Source organism: Anser brachyrhynchus (genome assembly GCF_964034855.1).
Source record: "Anser brachyrhynchus genome assembly, chromosome: 9".
Lineage (NCBI taxonomy): Eukaryota > Metazoa > Chordata > Aves > Anseriformes > Anatidae > Anser > Anser brachyrhynchus.
In genome coordinates, this window is record NC_137703.1 from 11,271,557 (window position 1) to 11,289,062 (window position 17,506).

The following is a 17,506-nucleotide window of genomic DNA, read 5'->3' on the forward strand; positions in this document are numbered from 1 at the left end:
CTTTAAAATGTGGGGAAGAAAAGAATAAAAACACATGGTTTTCACAGGAAATAGAGACAATACTAACATTTGAAAATGTTTATGCCCTGTGGTAGGATAATTTTTTTAATCTGGTTTAATAGACTTTTGGAATTTGAAAAGATAAATAGGTCATAAATGCAAGCAATGCAACAACTAAATGGAATCGTAAACAAATAACAAGTAAAGCAAAGTAAACCAAGTAGAGTCTGAGTGCATATGTATTTCATATTATTTTATGTGTGCATATGCACACTTTTAATATCCTCTAAAATTAATAAAGGAAGAAAGCTTGCATACTCTATAAACACTCTAAAACTCCTTTGCAATTTAGTAGGAAATGAGAACCCTTTATAGAGTTTTTGGACTATTTTTTAAATCTGTTGTTCAACACACAATGGAAAATGCTAACTTTTCCATCTAAGCTGTAGAAGACTTCTCCAGAAGATTTCGTGAAAACGTTTCATTGTGTCACTCACAGCTGCACAACCCTTCCCCTCACTCATGCATCTTCCATTATACTGTTTTAATCCATTTATGTTAATCATGATGCACATCCATGGATAGCTGCATAATCTGTATAACGCTCCAACCTGCCCATATTTATCATGCACATGAGCTTCTTTTCCATTACAAATAGCGAGTTATAAAAGGAAGAAAAAACGTTTTTAAGTTTGTGGATGTTGTAATTATGATACTTTAAGCTTCACTAGCTTAGTAATAGCAAAAGTCATAAAAATACCTTGCTCACCCAAAGTTCTTATTTATAGGGGAGTGGGGGCTTTCCCCATTGTCAGGCAGTGCAACGTCTTACCTAAGTTAAGCAAGGAGACTCGTTCAACTCGTTGAAGTGCCCGGTTTGCTTAATGGAAATGCTTTGGATGTGTCTGCCTTACTAAACCTTGGCGAAGGTGCTCCTTGAGCAGCTTGGTTTCTCTGCACCATGCACTTGTGTTCCCAGCGTACTGCTCTACCCTTTTTGTGGTCTTCTGTTCCGGGATTGTATTCAGTAGTTCTGCATTTTGATGTAACCAAAGGGCCGTGGTGCACAGCTCTTTACATAATTTATTGCTGAGTCGATGTGCCAGAGATTCAGCCCGCGCGGGGGGCTGCCGTTGCGTCTTCCTGAGGTCCAGACTGGCGCAAATTTGTCGTTCTAGTCATGAGAGTGGGAAATTACAGAAATATCCCAAGATTAATTCAGAAAACATCTAACTTCTCACAACTGACATCTTCTGTAGCTTTCTGACAATGATATTTCTCATGCAGATGTCAGATGTCCTTGTAGATGAAGTGGCTACTGCAGTTGAACTGGTCAAGAGGAATTGCTTAAACAGGAGAGTTTTAATTCTAGCTATCCTTTTCAACAAATTAAGCTCAAATTATGGCCCTTGACTGTCTACCAGAGCTAGAAGTATTTAGGTCAATTGTTTGCACATCTTTATAGATGGTCTTTCACGTAGTCCTTCTCATAAATACCAGATGATCACTCATCAGAAAGGGAAAAACAAATAAAAAGTCTCACAGTAGTTATTGTAGTGATAGTGTTGGGGTAAACAGAAAAGTAAATATGAAACCGAGAAGGACAAGCAAAATTCCTCCTTGGCATTACGTTTGTGTTTTGGAGACCAAACTTTTCAGATGTGCTCAGGTTCTGTGGAATTAATGGAGTGTTGGAAAGTGGAAACCCAGCTTGCCTAGAAAACTTGACACCCATACTGAAAGCTGAACCAAGGTGTTTGTCTGTAACTGCGCACATCTGTTGTGAAAGGCTTTTTTCCATGATAAAATATTGGAGGTCAACTTGTTATCACCTTTTCTTTTGTGCACCCTCTTCTCCCTTGTGTTTCAAGTTGGGCCGTCACAAGGAGTGCAAAAGAGGTTGTGAACAGAAACATTAACAACTACATTGACTCCTTTTCCACCCTTGGTAGCAGCTGAAAAACAGATCAAAGCTCAGAAGCAGTTGTGTTCTTGTAACACTTTATGGCATCTGTAAGGCATTCTCTTCATTTGAGAACCAGAGATGAACACTTTATTAGATTTCTCCTCTTTTTCTTTTGGTGTAATGCCTAGGAGCAATCTGTTCGAATACCTTGATAGCTTCTGGTAGTCAAGCCAACAAGCTGAATCCCATATAAACACTGCTGGGAAGTATGAGTGTGGCTGCTGATCACGCACAGCCCATGCCTCCGTGATGCTCACATGGCAGCTGTAAACTGGAAATGAGAGAATGATGAAACTGCAAAGAAAAGCTTCATCCGATTATAACTGTGTTTTGGCTGAGGTTTTTATGGTTTTGGACCAGACTTCAAAATTTTGGATGAGATTCTAAGGACATTTTGACACCTAAAGACACCTGTGCTAGCAACTGAGCCATGTGCATCACATAGCATCAGTGCACAGGGGACCAACGTGTCCTCAGTGTGCTTAGTCTCCTATATGGACATTATAAAGAAGGCCAGAAAGTCCTTGATACTGAAAATGCATCAGATATGCTGCATGGGGGCAGTGCATCTGCCCACGATCTCTGGACATTCAGCAACCCAGCTAGAGCTCTACCAGAATGCTAAGTATCTGCAAGTCCCAACTGAAAGGCCAGATTTCTCTTTTTCACCCAGATGGTATTTCAGACAGAAAAAGAGGATATGCTGAGGGGAACCTGAGCATACATTATTACTAGCAAAGCCGCTTGTTCAAATACAGAATTTGAAGTCAGCAGGTGTTAGATGTGTCTGCACACCAGGAAACCCCATAAAATGCCTGTTCACGTTTTCAGGTACCTAAAGGCCCGGGTTTCAAAGCAGGGTATTTAATGTTTCCCTGGGGCTCTCCTTCCCAAATTGAGAGGGAGCTGGGCTCTGCTGCCTCAGGCAGGAAGGAGGCACAGCCCAGCTGCTTCTCGTGGCAAGGCAGCAGCTCCAGTTCCAGTGGGAGCCGCTGTTCAGCACATAGGTGGAAAAGTGCAGCCCACCCACGTCACCCCCTTCGTGTGCTGGAAATGCCTTTGCTGCCCAGCCTCTTGGGCTTGCAGGCACGGCAGGGTCCTGGCTCATCGGCTGAGCTGCTGGCACTCCACAGTCCCCTCGGTGCAAAGCAGGAGCTGAGCGTGAGTGGCAGCGCACTTAATGCAGGGGAAAGGTATCTCTGCTTCTAACAGTCACGTCAAAACTACCTGCTTATTGTGGGATTTGTCTCAACCATCTTGTGCTGTCTAAATATTCAGCGACTTGTCTCGGCTGTTTTTGTGCTTCTTTTACAGTCGGTGGAGAGAAGTAGATTCCCCCAGTGAATGATTCATCTCCCCCTTTTAAGCTTCAATATTAGAATGGGATAAATGACCCCGTGGAGATGCATTTCTTCACTGATCTCACAGCATTAAGCACCTCATCTAGCTGAGGTGAATGCCAATCCTTAGTGTCAGGAGAAGCCAAGTTAATTTTCCACCCTTCGCTGGCTTTGCCACACTCTCTTCCAACCACTGCTGCCACCAAGCCCCACTGAGAAGATTGCAGCTGGTCCTGGTGCGTGCCTGAGCTGGCCCCATGTTTCGGTCCCGCTTGCGCTCGTGGACCATGTAGAAGAGAGCTGGGTTAGGAAGAGAGGTGCTGCACAGGCACTGGCAGCTGGCAGCCTCCTGGGAACGCTGCGTCCTGCGTTCAGCCCACCGGTAGTTGCCAGGTTTTTGCCTTTCGAGGGTTGTTTCATTCCTCTCCTGGAGTAAATGTGACTAAAATACTCCAAAAAGACAGCCCCAGCTAAAGCTGTGGTTCGCAACCTGTGCTCTGGAAACCCTGGGGGTCCTTGGATCACTCCTAAGGTAGCTAAGAAGAATTCTGTGAAAGGTTACTTAAAAAAAAAAACATGTTTATTGTCAGTAGATTAACTCTCTGCGTAAAGGAACTTGTCTCTCCTGAAAAACATTTGGAGGCTGCAGAGCATAAAGGTTGAAAACCACTGAGCTGGAGTAATGTATCTTTATACGTGATAATTTGACAGCTAAAGGGCTAGAGCTATTCAACTGTACCTTTATGAAAAATGTCTGGAGAATTGAATAGAACGTGATAAACTTTGTGTAGGCATTTTTGATCCAGTCTCTGAAACTGAATAACTGAAGGGATTCTATAGAAAATACTCTACAAATACACAAAATAAAAGGAGAATCAAGTCCTTTTCATAAGGCTTCCAGCTGATCATACAGAACCATGCTCGTGCTGTACGCTACAGTTACTTTGTACTCTTCTTAGGATTTAACCCTGAAAAATGGTATAGAATTATAGGCTATTTTTTGTAGAACAGATTTCATCTCTAGTACCTATTTAATGACTTTGTTGTAGGTGTACGCTGAATTTAATGTATGATCTATGTAAATAATTTCTACAGAACGAAGAATCGCACAGATATTCCGAACTCTGGGTTTCCCCGCTAGGGTAGCTTTGAATCCAGATCTCCAGCTTTGACAGTCAGACCCGCAGAAACGCACGGATTTGTGATAACGGCACAGACTTCTCACACGGTGGTTGGTGCAAGAAACTCCTGCAAATGTTTATAAACTTTCACTGCATTTAAGTAGACATGACAGGAGTTACCAAACAAAATGATTCCCCTCGCAGCTGCACATGGTAGCTTTATTTAGGAGAAGTGTTTTGGGGTTTTTTTCCTCCCACATTCAATGAGTTCTGTTCGATTTTGTCAGTATTAGTTCACCTTTATTTGAACTGCTGGATAATTCATTTGTAGAAGAGGCAGTACATTTAGGTACTTCCATCTGTGTTTAAACAAGGCTCTTGTGCTTTCCCCATTAAAAAAAAAGATTTTGTATTATAATGTTTGTGGTAGTTGAGGTTCTGAATTTAACTCCTTCCTACTCTAGTTTCTCTTAACAACTCTGCGTTATCAGCACCTGGGGTTTCTAGTTTACTCTCTCTTTGCAAATATGAATTTGCAAGAAGGGGTTGATGGTAAGTAGCGTGGTTCTAATTTGCACTTGCGAAGTGTGTCAGACAGTTTCATCTAGTGCATGGCGAGCAGAGGAAAGCCTGTCTTCCTTTGAAAACAGCCTTTAGAGGATGTCAGAGAGCGTGTTTGGCTGCGATAGTCACTTGCAAATGCAGTACGGTTTTGAAATGAGCTGTCCAGGAGCTGCTGGAGGAAGGGATGCCTGAAATCCTGTGAAGCCACTCTTTTTCTTTGTCTTTGTCCTTTTTCTAACTCCTATTCCTACTTGTTTTCGTACTTCTGGGCTGTCATTTCGGTGTGCTTTTGGATGAGTCTACTTCGTTGCGCTACTAGATGTTCTGTGGACTCGTTTGGATGAAACATTTGTGACAGTCATCTGCTTTGCTGGGACTGTACCCAGTGATATAGGTAGTCCTTTCCAGCTTTCTGTTCGTTACTCCCTCTTCATCTAGCCGACATCTTTATAGCCTCATCCATCTCTCCTATCCTCCCAGTGCCTAACAGACATCTGTTGAAATCACTCTTCTCCATGGTATCTGAGTGTCGTTTTCTCGTTCTTCTGCACATGCCTGTCCTCCGAGCAGGAATCTTGTCCATAGTTCATGTGCATGTATAGCGTCTTTTCTTAATCCACTAATGATCTAGAGGTTTATGCCGGGGGTGATATTTGAGTCCGTGGCTGGGTATACAGAAGCCTGGACTGTAGCCACCCTTCTCTCCCAAGCAAAAGGGCAGAGGATTTATGGTGCTACCTCACCTGTGCCCTTGCTCAGGATCTACAGCCAAAGTTCCTCTTTGCGTCCCCATAAATCGTTAATGCTCCAGTAGTGTTAAATTCCCTCTAAGTTGTCCCATATCTCTACTACACCATGTTAACTAGTGTTACACCCTCCTCCTCCCACTCAAGCCCAGCTTTCATCACACACTTGCCCAGCACCCTCAGAGGAATTCAGAATGAGTCACGCAGGGTGCCTCTGGGGACTCCTACTGATGCAAACTTCCTCCTCCTCAAGGCAGGCTGTGGTTTGAATGCCACAATGCAGCCGGCACTTGTTAGCTCTACCCTTTGCTCTGAAGCTGATGGCAGAGCTGGGTCTCTGGCCCAGGCGCCCTGGCTTGCCACCTTTCCTTCATTTGGGTCCTGGTGCAGGAGGGGAGACTGAGCGCATCCCTTTTGTGGTGTCAGACATGGGAGCTGCTCAGAGCTTTTCAGAGTGCCAGTCAATAGGCAGCAAAGGTTATCTTGGAGGAAGAGGTTATCATTCATTGTTAAGGTGTATGCCAGTCCTGGCAGGAGACTGGCACCAGTACACAAAATGTGTTATGTGGATGCTTATATGTAAGATCAAAATCCCCCGGTTCCTGGGGTGGGACAGGTTTCCATCGCAAGAGCTTTACTGGCAGTCTGTCATCATTTGCTTCCAGAGTCCGCATTCAGAAACATAAAATGTGATGTATAAGGGCTCATTTTTGTTGTTTTGTTTTGAGCTTTTCCCCTCCCCACTGATGTGCCATTGTCATTAAAACATTATCTACCTTCTGCCTGTTCACATGGGAAAAAAATGCTTTTCTGGTGGTAATTACACAGTGCCGCATTGTGGACCTTTCATCCCATTACAGTAAGTGGACAAACTACTGTCATTTATAAGAATGAAATAGGTGAGGAAATGGGAGAGTTTCTAGCACTCCTGGACATAAACGCCAGGCTGACATGGGAGAATAATTCCAACAGGAAGCAAATTTTCATGCTGGCACTGAGCACAGTTGTGCTCTGAAGGCAGGGATAGAGGAATGCCTGCTCCTTATCAGGTATTTCAGAAATAGAAGACTCAGGCAATATTAGTAGAGAGCTGCAGACCTTTAACTTGTCTCTGTCTTTGCATTTCAGCAAAATCTCTTCGTTCTTCTCACTTTCAAAATCTCTTCAGTCTGTCTATGCTTTGTCATGGATCTGTTTGTAAGGTCAGGGTTTGAATACATTGAGATGTTTTTTTCTCCAGCGGAAGTTTGCTGCATTGTTTTTCCCCACCTCTGCATGCACACCTTTTACACCTCTAAAACTAGATTGATGCTCTTATTTTCCTGTTGCTTTGCTCATTTATAGTGATTCCTTGTGGGAGGTTTGCCATGAAGGTGTGATTGCAGAAGTAAGTTCTTTTCCAGTGCATCAGCAAAAATGTCTTTGCACCTGTCACCGGTGAAGAACTACCAGTTGTGTAGCTCAGCTTCCTTATCCCACGTAGACACGGCTGTGGGCTGTGAATGAGAAGTTGGGTGGCTTGCTCTTACCTCCCTTCGTGTGTGGTGGTTGCCACATGGTGATGGTGGGCCTGCCTTTCTCCCACCTTAGTATGGACGGTGAGTTTGGTACCTTTGGAGGCCCAGGGAAATAAATGGGTGATTGAAGTTCCTCTCCAGCCACTGGCCTGGGTTGGTTTGGCAGCAATTTATTGCCGCCACCTGCTGACCAGGCAGAGGATTTCTCTGGCCCGGGCAGGGATGCGTGGGGTGCTCCTGCTGAGCCCCCACTGCCCTCTCCCCTGCCCAGCAGTGCCAGCAAGAGCGTGGGGAGGCAGCACATGCAGGCAGGGAGCCTGCACAGAGCGGCAGTGCCTGGGGACAAACACAAGATTGAGCATTTAGGGAAAAGAGGTGGATGTCATAGCTTAAACACAGCCTTTGGTGAGAGCTCAGTTTGTCTGACTTCGGGATGCTGAGAACTTAGAGGTTATTGAGGGGATCGGGGTGAGATCAAGCCCCGTGCAGGAAGGTTGGATGAGATAGAACCATTGTGCTAAGTGCAACAGCAAAGAAATACCATCAAATTGCACATGTTCCCTTCCATACAGAAGGCATGAAATTCAAGTATCCTTTTTGAATAAAGGAAAATAAAGAGAGGCAAGAAATTTTACCTAGCCCTGAACTCCAGAGACAGAAATTTGCTCTTCTTTGATTTAGTGAAAAGGCTTAATGGTGATCTTCAGTATTGTTCAGAAACCATTTCATATTGTGAGTTCTTTAACAAAGCTGTCTTTTTACACCGGTGTATTTGGACATGAGAGTTAAACAAGAATTTTAAGAAAGAGAGACAAACAAATACATTAGACAGAAAGATGTAAGGTACCCATTAGGCCAGTGTCACCGCACTAAATCTTCATTCAGTCGCCAAATCTCAGGAAGTGGCGGTGCTTGCTGTGAACCGAATCCCTGGCTGCCGGAGCGCCGCTGTGCCCAGGTGCCGGTGCAGGGTTACAGGGTTGCCATTGCAGGAGCTGACTTCTGAAGCTCTTGGGAATCTTGGCTTGCTTTCTGCCCTTTTATGTGCCATGAGTAGCATTTGCCTTCACTGGGGTCACTCCAGACTTGCAGTGCTTAGGAGCAGAGCCAGGAGCAGGGACACTTCTGTATCTTGCTTTGCTCCAAGCTTATTCTTACGGCTTGGGAGCTGCTTTCGTGCCATCCCATTTTGCTGCCTCCTGTGTTGTGTCAAAGATGGTCTCATATCGGGGGCAGTACACTCCAAGCACTCCGGGGACCCAAGGAATTTCATGTCTCCACAGAGACTGTACTTGCATTTTCCTTCTTTTTCTTAGTGCTCTCATTTTCACAGGAACACGAGTCTCCCCCCTAATTATTCTCCAGCGAGTCCCCTTTTTTTTCCTCCCATTTATCGCTTTTGAGTTTGTTTGCTTGTTTTGAGGCAGAGGAAAAAACCCCAAGGAGAGACGAAACACCGTGCGTGGCAGTTCTGCTCGGCTGCAGCAGCGCTGTCCCTGTTCTGTCAGAGCCGGAAAAGGTTGCTATTACCATTTTATAAAGTGTGGTCTCAGGTACATTCCTGCTTTCCTAAGCAGTTTGAGTTGCCGTGCAGATGTTACTGTAAAACCCTGTTCCCTCTTAACCCTTCCGCGCACAACCCGATGCCCGAGCGGCCCCTCCTGCTGACGCCGCGGCTCTCTCTGTTCACTCCTAGGGCTCCGGGACCTCCAGCAGCTCTGCTGCCACCGCCCCGTCGGTGTCCACCCCCGTCACCGGCCACAAGCGGATGATCATTCCCAACCAGCCTCCCCTCACCGCCACCAAGAAGTCCACCGCCAAGGGCCCGGGCCAGCCGGCTCCCATCCCGGTCACTCCTATCGGCACCCTGAAGCCGCAGCCGGTACCGGCCTCCTACACCACGGCCTCCACGCCCAGCCGCCCGACCTTCAACGTCCAGGTGAGGACAGCGCAGCCCAGCCCTCACTACCAGCCGCCCGGCCCGCAGTCCGCGCACTACGGCAGCATGGGGCCCGGCCAGCCCTACGCGGCCCCGCCGTCCCGCCCGCCTGGCGCCCCGCAGTACGGCTCGCCACAGCCCCGCGGGCCCGACTACGGCTACGCCCCGCCGCCCGCCCGGCCCTCGGAGCCCAGCTATGGCTACGCGCCGCAGCAGGGCCGGTACCAGGACCCGTACTATGGCGGGTACGGGGGGAGGAACGGCTCGGAAGCGCCCTACATGCCGCAGAGCACATGGAAGGTTGAGCCGGCGTATCCCGCCGGTAACACCGTGGGTCAGGCTCCTCCCGGGCTGTACCAGCCGCCCGGTACGAAGAAGACCTACATCACCGACCCAGTGATGGCCCCGCAGCCGCTGCAGCAAAAGGTAGGAGACGCCAGCGCTCACAGGCTTCTGTGGGGGAGTGCAGAGGGCCCTGGGACCCTTCCACATAAGCAGCATGTGGGTTTAAATGGCTCTGCCTGCACCCATGTGCCCCAAGCAGCAGAGTGGCCACAGCTCAAGCTCCTCTTCCCAGGAGGTCAGGGCTGCAGGCACGTTAGCTCTGGCAGCAGGGACTCAGCTTCTTGCCTCCTCTGCCCCTTGTCTCCACACCCCACATCAATGGGAGGAAAATAAGGAGGAATACAGAAAGGAGTCTCCCTCCACGGGGCTTCCAAAAAGCTGGAAACAGGGAACTCTCATCTGGTTCGAAAATAGGCTTTTGGGGGCTTAGGACTTGTGTCAGCATGGAAGGGTGAGGCAGCCTCGCGTGCAGAGGCTCAGCCTTAGTTGCAGGAGCTCACCCTGCGGGGCGGGAGGGAGCCTGCAACATGCCCCTACACGATAAGCTCGTAGGCAATACGTCTGTATGGCGTTAGTGCCATAGCCTTTCCTTCCGGGCTCTCCCAGGATCAAACGAGAGGTTGGGTGTCAACATCTCGTCTTACGGGTGCTTATGGACATCTTTGGTTCACCAGAGAAATAGTTCCTCTTCTTACGCAGATGGGAGGTACAAAAGACACTGTTTTTGATTGTGGTTCAGAGCGATTCCGGAGGTTGACCTCTTGTGTGTCGCTGTTTAAAAATCACATATTGCTGAAACCACATGGAAATGAGTTCCCACACAGTGCTGCGGGCTCTCTGACTTTCCTCTCAGGTGGTGGCAGGGCGAGTGGCATCCAGCCACTTTAGCCTGTGCCCGGGCCTCATAAAGCAAAGCTGATTGGAAACAGAAAGTTAAGCTGATCTGCTTGTTTTCTTTGTCCAAATTTCAACCCTGACCAACCCTTGTCACTTTTGCTGGCGGCCATCTCTAATGTGGCTCCGGGGGCATGTGGAGACTTGAGCTTTGTGCGATCCTTGTGTATGACGGGCTTAAGTTCCACTGAGGGGCGAGGACAGCCATGCCCAGGCAGGGAGGTGGTGAACCCATCGCTGGCCGGGGCCCCCCTAGCTCCTCTCAGCACGCCCCTGCTCTCCAGCCTGTGACTGCTCACAGAGAAAAGGTTAAAAGCTTCTGACACGTAAGAAAAAGTCTGTCCTTTGGCATTTCCCTCACTAGAAGCGTACAGTCTGTTTTTCCCTGGATTCCAGATTTTCTGACAGTGGGAACTTGTGAAGGCAAAGATGTTTCTTGGGCAGTATACAGAGGGCAATAAATAAATAACTCCTTGGAATATTATCTACTAGCAGTTAATAAACTGCTTTTTCTTTTTCCTCTTTTTTTCCCCTTTCCTCACCAAGAAGCTAGGAGTGGGGAGAGAAGCAATAAACTCAGCTCTGCAGGTGCCTGGTATAGAGCTTAGATTGGAAAGTAGCGAAGGGTACAAAATTTGCACATAGCCTTAACTGGTGGAAATTGGTGTGGAGTCACTGAGGAAATGCTGAGGTATAGCAGATACATATTTAGACTTTTAAAGATACAAGTAGGCCTATATATATAAAAAATTAAAAACTTTAATTCAGTCAGCATCTCTATGGAAACGCAAATCATCTTGAACCACAAACAGCACAAGCCTGTTAGTCTCATTTGCATTACAAAGCTGGAGGGACAATTTAATTTAGCTCAAGTTTGGGGTTTCACGTATGCATAAATATATATTTTTGTATATTTACATATGTGTTTGTGTGTGTGCACGTGACATTTGCAAATACACATACAGAAATATTTTATATATATCTATATAGAAATGATTTCCGTTCCCCGGCAAAACAGACCATGATCCGCTTGGTGATAAATTCTTCTAGAATATACTTTATCTTCTAGCCTGCTAAATATCGGCATTATTGCCTATTTCACCTTTGAACTTACATCTGTTCTCTGACATACTGGTGGCAGACTGCTTGATTTCTGCTTCGTAAGGTGTACCGTTTAATTGGTGAAGAACCGAAGAAGATCTTGCAGTCTAACAGGAAATGGTCAGTAATAAAACATCGTGTGCTTTGCCAACGAAGCAGTGTTGTCCAGTTTTGCTAAATGTTCTCTTCCTTTGCAGTCTAACTCATTCATAAAATCAACTTCTGGAATGATTTTATTTAAAGGGATAAAGTGAAAGGCTATTAGTTAGTGCCAGATTTCTGATAGAGAGCTGTCACCGTAATTCTACTTGTTGGCTGCAACGTGAATTGTAGTATATTTTTATACACAGAACTGGCTTCTGCGTTTCGTTGTGTTTTGTTTTTTCAAGGTTAGTTTGAGGCCTTTCAGTTAAGGAGAATGATTTGAGAAGACAAGGCTAAGAAACAGGCATTGATACCTATCACTTAAAATGCAAGATATAGAATACTTCCTAAATGTATTCATAAAAGTGCATTCTGAATTTTGAACACACTTTGTGTGGAAAATATTAAGGATGTCTTAACAAATCAATCTCAGACTAGCAATTCATGGTCCTTAATTCTAATACATACCATGAACTGTCACTGTGACAGCTGAAATTTTCAGTTAGTTCATTTAGGGTTTTTAATGGGTAAAAAAACCACCATGGTTTATATTTTGCATTCTGGTTACGAAGAGGTTGACAGTACTGTGGTTCTATGTTTATCGCTGTGTGCTAATCATGTTGAAGTCGCCGCTGATCCAAAATAAATCTGGATTGGTATGGGAACAGCAAATAATCTGTACGGGCTCTTAAAGCCTGCTGAGAACAATGAGTTTTACTCACACACAACTGGTGCATTCTGTCCTTGGGCCAGTTATGGAAGTGAGAGTGGTGCATGTGAAACCTCTGTGCAGTTTAGTCTTTTGTAGCACTCTACGTAGCATTAGTGTCCAAGTCCTAGTTAGGAAATGAACTAGTAGAGTGCGTGTCCTCATTTAAACCTTCATGTGCTTCAGGGGTATCCCCGGCCAAAAATCTCAGTAGCTTTCTCTTCTTAGCTGAAGGTAGTAGGGATCTCTGTGTGAGCAGCAGGGGGGTTGTCACAAGACCATCACAGAGATGTGTGAAATGACCAGCTGCCTTCATGCCTGTTGCCAATGGTACTGTGTCCTCGCAGACCAAGTCCAAGTCTGAAGCCTCTTTCTTAACTTCTCCCTTCCCAAAGGTCAGAGAGCACAAGACCAGAGTGACTCATTAGGTATGCTGATTTTTGACACCAAGATGTCCGTCCACAGTAGGAAAAAAAGAATGGCAAAGCCAGTTTCTGACATGGAGAATTCCTGCAAGTTTGCCCTGTGGCCAAAATAGAGTTGAAGAAACTACCACCACTGACCGACACAGCTATCATCAAATATTTCTGTGCTGAACTGGTTGACTCACCAAATACCCTTGTCACGCTCTCATATCTTCAAATAACTCTAGGTCCTTTCATTTTGGTTATGTTTGAGTGTTTTTGAGATACGATTGCATATCTCCAAGGGGTCAGGAGAAGATACGTTATGGGTGTTGACCTTGTTGGCATCCATTGTAGCTCTCATTCTGTCTCATCCCTTCAGTCCTACAAAGGCTCAGTCCCCCGTGGCCCTAACCTTTGCTATTTTTGTCTAATGACAGGAGCTATGGGCACCTGGGGCCTCAGTCCAAATGTTTAGCTTTGATAGTGTGTAGTTTGGCAGTTGGGGATCCTTTTTCTGCACTTAGATTTTAAGAATTTAGCAGGAGACAGAAAATTCTTCACACTTTCAGGGACCACACGTGGCAGCTGGTATATAAGAGAGGTGGCAGCTGAAGGCACCCAGGAGGTCTGTCCTTCCTAGATCTTGGATCCCATGGGTTCTCCTTCCTCTTTCTGAATCAACTTATAGTCTTGAGAAACCACATTCCCTTCCAAAGGGATCTGCACATTTTCAGCTTCCAGACTGAGTGCACTTGAAATCACCTGAGGACAGCTTGTGGTTTTGGTCCAGAATGGTGGAAATCTCAACAAAAGCATCAATCTCTTCAGAGCAATCTGCTGATATGAGGAGGACAAAAGTGTTTTGTAGCTGTGATCTAGTACAGCATCCAAATCCACGCTCTTTTACTGCAAATTTGCAGTAATTTTCCTTTCGGTAGCTGTGTCTGTTCATGCCTGCTCCCATGGCACAAGTGTGTGAGTCCTCACGTGCTTAGCATCTGCTGGCCACAAGTCCCCTTGTCCCTGCTTGTGTACTTACAGGTGGCAGTGCGCGTGGAGCAGGACAACCACCCCAAACAGCCTCTCAGTGTTATGCACCGTTGTAAGTGATCACCGTGGAAATTAAATGGAAAGACAAAGGGAGATCGGGAGGTAAAATTAACGAGGCAGCTCATGCTTTTGGCATGGTTTAGGCAGTGGTGGCTGCTCGCGATTAGCAGACCTCAACCACCGCATCCTTTCCGCACTGCTGGAGGTGGTGTTTCTTTGCTGCATGCTGCAACCAGCATTGACACGGTCTCATGAAACTTGCAGTACCCAAAAGAGGACTGTGACGGCTCGCTGTTTTCTCATTTTACACAGCTTTTGTCAGTTTTTCCACTGATTTAATACCTGCGATGGAGACATTCACTTGGAAGTTTCATCTTTGCCTCAGAAACATCTGCTCACCAGTGTCCTTTGCTATGACTGATGCACTTCTCTTGTACTGGTTTAATAATTTTTACAGTCTGCTATCACTCACATAAAATAGATACCTCCGGCACTTGCGTTTGAACTGAGACTAATGCTCTTGCTGTTTGCTGTTAATCTAGTGGCTAGGAATTTTTTGTTCTCTGCAGATGAGTAAATGCAATCTGCCAGATTTCCTCCTGCTGTCACAGGGATATAGTCTTTCTTAGCTTTGCTTTTTGCTGTGGAGAGAAGCAGGCAGCTTAGTGTCCACAGCCTGCCTCCCCCCAAGTGTCTTCTCCCCCAGAATCTCCCATCTGCACCCAAGTCAAAAGTCACACATCAAAAATTTCCATTGGATGGGATTCAGAGACAGTGTAAAATGATGGTTGAAGTCAGTTTTCTGACAACGTGAGCTAGTAATTGCCCATAGTTTTGCAATGCTAAAATAAATAATAGTAAAATTAAAAACGGTTATTTAAAATATTGCAGTCTGGAATTGAATGAATTAAAAGAGAAAGATATTGTAAAGTGAAATAAAAGGTGAAATTCCAAACTTCAGAATTGAATTTGTGATTTCAGTGTGACATTTCAATTTCAAAATTTCCAAATGAATATGCAAGTTCTACCCTGAGAATAGTAACAAATGTCAAAATGTTGACATTCTTCACAAAACAGTAATTCTGAGTTCTAACCAGCACTAGCTGTATATCAGCTGCTGACTCTGTCATTGCTTCTGGGTGGATTAAATTAAATGCTGTTGCTTCTGTTAAAATGAGGAGGAGGGGAAGAAGGCAGTGGTGTCTAACACTGCGATGAGAAGCTCAGAGCTGGGACTTGTTGGCACTCTGTGGCACTGAGAATGGTATCTTCCAATCAGAGATAATACAAATCTCTGCATCAAGATCTCTGCGCATTTCTTCAGAATTTTTAGGTGCAAAGGTATTGTCAAGAGTTGCAAAGAAATGTTTCCAGAACAGCTTGCTTCAGGAATCTGGCACGCTCTCTCTTATACCTTAAACTTTTGAAAGAGCCCAATTCGCACTGTAAAATGTGTTTACCACTCTTGTTTCAGAACTTTACAGTTAGTTCGTTGTATTATATTTTATTATTTAAGCACTGCATTTATTAGGAGGACTGGCTGATGACAGAGGAATTCATCGGATTTGTTTCTTAGGAATCAGAGAGAAACAACAAGTTGCCAAACAGTTACCTTGAAGTTAAAGATAACAGAGATCCTGTAGTTACAGAAGTAAGTCAGGTCAGCAAATACTGAGAAACCAACTTAAATTTACAGCTTCGGGATGCAGGTTTTTCAGTTTCAGCCTTTATTCAGCCACACTGGGTTAGTAATAAAAGAGGAATAATTGAGAAAGAGGCTTTTGGTGTAATACGTGGATGTTCTTTCTTGCTCCTTCTTAAAATAAGCTGAGGACAATGCCTCCATACATGATAAGGAATGGGGCAACCCTGAAGTTAATTAAGGGCTCTGTTTGTGTGCTGTTTAACTCTTGATAACCAAATGTCTACATTGACAGATGCTGTCAGGTTGTGTTACACTCTCATGGGTAATGATTTTTTATCTGTGGACATAAAATATAGTCAGCATATATTTACCTGTGGATAAGAAGAAACCTCTAATGGGGAGGCTGTCTGGTTTGCAGGAATTGGTGCTTGTCTGAACCATGGGGCCATCTGAGCTTGGGTCTCTGGTGGATGGCATGGTCTGAGGCATGATGAGGCAAGGACGGTTGGACTTGAGCTGTTGGTTTACAGTTTTCAGTTCAAAAAGCAGCACCCATACAAGTGAGTACCACTTAAGTAATTCACAGTCATACTGTGGCTGTTGTATGTGATGGTGATGCCTGATTGTTGGAAGAGCTGATTGTTTCTGTTTTAAAATGCAATTGAGTCCAACCACATTGTAATTCTTCCAAAACCAAGGTGCTGAAGCACGTGGTGAAGCTGTGCATCTATCAAATAATCTGTGTTATCAAGATGATTGCTAGGACATGAAGTTAGGACGTGAATGAGTAAGGTAACTTGCCCAGCCTTAGGCAATAAACCAGTAGGAGAGCTGGGGAGAAAGAGTAGATGTGGAGCATCTCAGTGTCGTTGGATGGCTCTTCTGCTTGAGGCGAGAAGGGCTCTGGCTCTGTTGGTTTGAAACTCGGCTTACAACCTGGTGGTAATGCCGGTGTTTTGGCAAGCAACTGCCCAGTTCATAGTGATGCTTTGGCTAATGTGATATTTTGGTTATGTCATTCAGAGTGGATCGCAAATACTGGGGTGAATTTCCGTGAAACATGTTTGTGGTCTCAATCCAGTTCTTAATGGAGTGTGCACACATTATCATAGTAATGGCTTATTACCAAAGCACCAACCTTGTGCAGGGAGCTGTGCACAATTCAAAAGATTATTCGTTTCTCCATTGATAGCTGTGGTTGTCCACAGCTAGGCTCTTGGGCCTAGTCCTTCTGTGAGCAGGCAAGGTAGAAAATGGTCATGGTGCACAGTGAGAAGTGCAAGTCATGTGGGATCTCCCTTAAAATAGATGCTCAGTTATAAAGAGTAGAGAATAGTCTATACTGGATGCTGATATAGTATTTCTTCCTCCAAGAGTAATGGTAAGAAATAATTGATAATATATGGGTACGTTTACTGATCGTAAATGTTCTGATATTAAACTTGCTTAGGCACCCAAATAATGGGCTTCCTGTTTAGATTTACCTCTGGATAAATGTAAAGAAATGCAATATATTAAGTGAAATATCAGCCTTTGGGGAAAAAAAAAGGTTTCCTATCACCAGCTGAAAGAACTCCTGCAAGGCAAACAGAATTTGCAATTACACTGACAGTTTTGTTCTTAAAATGAAAATAATAGTGAATTATAAAGTTGTAAAATTCTTTTCACAATAATATTTTGCTTTTATAACTCATACTATTTCACTTAGTAGCTGCCTGGCTCCAGTGCAAGTTACATAACGTGATGTTATGAATATGGTGCCTCAACTTTTTGTCCAGGGAATTAATTTAAGGGCTCTAAACTTTCCAATCGCATTTTTTCTTTGTTCCAAACACAGTGTATTCTCTGCTTGAAAAAATATCAGACAAACTCTGTCTTGCTTGTTGCAGAATACTATTCATATGCCTTCACACTAATAGGGCAGTTACTCAGTTTTGCATGGATCCTCAAAATAGTCCAGAGTGAAATGTGCTGTCTGAAGTCAGCTACATGAAACAAATTAGAAGAGCGGAGCTGCT

The 17,506-nt window shown here is 44.8% G+C and overlaps 1 protein-coding gene and 1 long non-coding RNA gene across 11 annotated transcripts in view; one reads left to right on the plus strand and one right to left on the minus strand.

Annotated features, from left to right (window-relative positions):
- LOC308199593 overlaps positions 1-8,940 on the minus strand; it is a 36,924-nt gene extending 27,984 nt beyond the window's left edge. Inside the window, exon 1 of the long non-coding RNA XR_013954727.1 lies at positions 833-8,940. This is a non-coding gene — a long non-coding RNA (uncharacterized lncRNA). The remainder of the gene's footprint in view (positions 1-832) is intronic.
- Positions 1-17,506, plus strand: part of LPP (LIM domain containing preferred translocation partner in lipoma) — a 387,571-nt gene that overhangs the window by 246,298 nt on the left and 123,767 nt on the right. For all 10 annotated transcript variants that reach the window (XM_080603962.1, XM_080603958.1, XM_080603966.1 and 7 more), the window contains one exon: positions 8,951-9,619. In XM_080603962.1, coding sequence (XP_080460088.1) covers positions 8,951-9,619 — 669 coding nt within the window. The remainder of the gene's footprint in view (positions 1-8,950; positions 9,620-17,506) is intronic.